Raw genomic sequence first — 2353 nt, 5'->3', positions numbered from 1 at the left:
CTTTCTGTTTTGGGGCCCACGTGGTTAATAATTCATTTTGTCATTTTTAACCTTTGAAAATACACTTTCATCAGTTTTATGTCATAAAGTTCAAGATTTTTGGTGGGCCCAGATATAACTTGCTGTCCTTCCAACAAGCATATTTCTAGAAAAAGGCTCAATCTGTACACAACATTGGAAAGGAACTTTCATTAATATGATAATTTATTGATAAACATTTTTGGAGATGCCTTTGAAAAGTTCAAAAGTAGTCTACGTACTAGCGGGTTTAAGGTACTTCAATTTCCATGTATTTTCTTGTGTCGTTTTCATTTTTAAAGATAGCTGTGCTTTGTTTGTATAGAAAACTGCTGAACTACAAGTATTTCATTACTGCTTGATTTTTCATCATTGATGATGGTAAGATGGTTATAACCTGTTATGGTGTGTTTGCCACATTCTTAAATTGAATATGTACAATATAAAACCAGAAAAAAAAAACACTTTTGCATGTTTCATATTTGCTGTATGTTTTCCCTACAGACTGGACTACCAGACCTGTCTGCAGTGCACAGCCACATCGCCTCCAGTTTTCCTGACAGAAAATCTCTCATGCTGGACCTCACCATGGACGGGAACGTAAGATTTGTTTTTGAGTAGCTATGAAACCAGGCTTAGTTAAATAAGCCCAGTGTGCCCTTGGCAAGAGAAGATGCCAATCTGGCAAATGTACAAAAATGTATGTCCTCCAGGCTTTTAGCCAGGCATGCATCAAGATATCATTTTGGCACACTTTTCTTTTAAAAAAAACAAGAAATTGGATGCACAGTTTTTGTGACATCGCTGACAGTAATTTTGCCCCTCAGGATACCTCAAAATGCACAATTTCAACTTAAAATTCTCTCAAGCTCTGCACCATGGAAGGTGGATGCCCCAGACCCCCCTACAATAGTCGTACTTATATCACCAAGAAATTTGGACCCCCTATGATAAAATCTTAGCTAAAAGCCTGATGTCTTCCTGTGATTACCTAATCAGGCCAGTGAGGTTTTCCAATGGGTGTGATTTTTCCTTGGTAAATGTGCTTACATACATTTTGTATTAGTCTACTAGCTTGGCTAAGATAGCCCACTCATGCATTTGACACACACAAAGTGTTAAGTGAGCAAGCCGAAAGAGTTCTTTCTCTTGTTACATTTTTACAGAAAAATAAAAGGATTTCCTTGCTGCAAGTAAGAATGCGAAGAATCATACATACATACACATACATATTCATACTTGTTAACAAGTGAAAAAACATGATATTTGAATCTAGAGCCAGTGAAAAGTTGCTATAGACGTGGGCAATCGGCCTCTGAAGTCTTGTTGCCAATTGTCATGTATTTATATCAAAATTCACACATATGGCCAGGGAGTAAGTGTCTGTCTTTAATCCTCCATGTCCTAGGTGTTTGAGGTGAGACCGCTGTACCCAGGGCTGTTCTCTGAGCTGCCTGCCACCCCCCAGCAGATTGCTGTCCACTTGCAGAAGGATGGGTCAGTGCTGAGGACTGAGAGACTAGGGAGCCTGAATACCACTAAGGAGGTGAGATTTACATGGAATTTTTAAACTTTCCAGGGTTCTCCCCAGAATTTTTTAGTATAGTGGAGGGGCTGGCAAAAATAACCCGCACCAACGCGCTGCACTTTCATGAAAATGGGTTCATTTTGCAATGACAGAGGGTGTCAAATACTACAAGTATAATATACTGTTGTTATTCCTTTGTTGTGAAGTGGCAAAACTACTATTGTTTTGATCATTGCTCATTCACAAGTTTTTGCAGACAATGCTGACTGGAAAAGTGATGCCACTTCGTACAAAAATCTGTGAATTGTCATTAATCTTAGCAAAAGTAACAAAGAAAATAGGGAAGAAACACTTAATTTGAAAAATAGTATAGTGGAGCTGGGTGAGAGTATAGTGGAGGGCCTCCCTTATTCCACCCTTTGGGGAGAACCCTGCTTTCATTTCCTTTTTAAGTTTGCAGCTTTCACATCAAGTTCAGCCTCTCACTACATACTTAGAAGCCTACCTTCCATTGTGTTAGCAGAGAACTGGCATATACAGACACAGGGAACATTTGAGTACAAGGTAGCAGGGTTCTAGCCACGATTTTATAGTAGTAGCGTAATGGTAATAGCAAGGTAACCAAGCAACCAATCAGGGGGATGGTATGAATTGGGTCTTTGCCCTTTCATGGTGAGGAACTTTTTTGGTAAAAATTTTGGCATGGTAAGGAAACCCATAAGGGGACTTAATGCTTTTTACACCACATGTAATTTGAAAAGAATATTTTGTCTGTTCGGGAATCATATCAACATTTTTCATATTTGA

The 2353-nt window shown here is 38.8% G+C and overlaps 1 protein-coding gene across 1 annotated transcript in view; it reads left to right on the top strand.

Annotated features, from left to right (window-relative positions):
* Positions 1–2353, top strand: part of LOC118428160 (renin receptor-like) — a gene marked incomplete in the record, with an annotated part of 13793 nt that overhangs the window by 4254 nt on the left and 7186 nt on the right. Inside the window, 2 exon segments of the mRNA XM_035838152.1 lie at positions 523–618; positions 1427–1564. Coding sequence (XP_035694045.1) covers positions 523–618; positions 1427–1564 — 234 coding nt within the window.

This window comes from Branchiostoma floridae, chromosome 12 (assembly GCF_000003815.2).
Source record: "Branchiostoma floridae strain S238N-H82 chromosome 12, Bfl_VNyyK, whole genome shotgun sequence".
Taxonomy (NCBI): domain Eukaryota; kingdom Metazoa; phylum Chordata; class Leptocardii; order Amphioxiformes; family Branchiostomatidae; genus Branchiostoma; species Branchiostoma floridae.
This window is presented reverse-complemented; position numbering and strand designations above follow the sequence as displayed.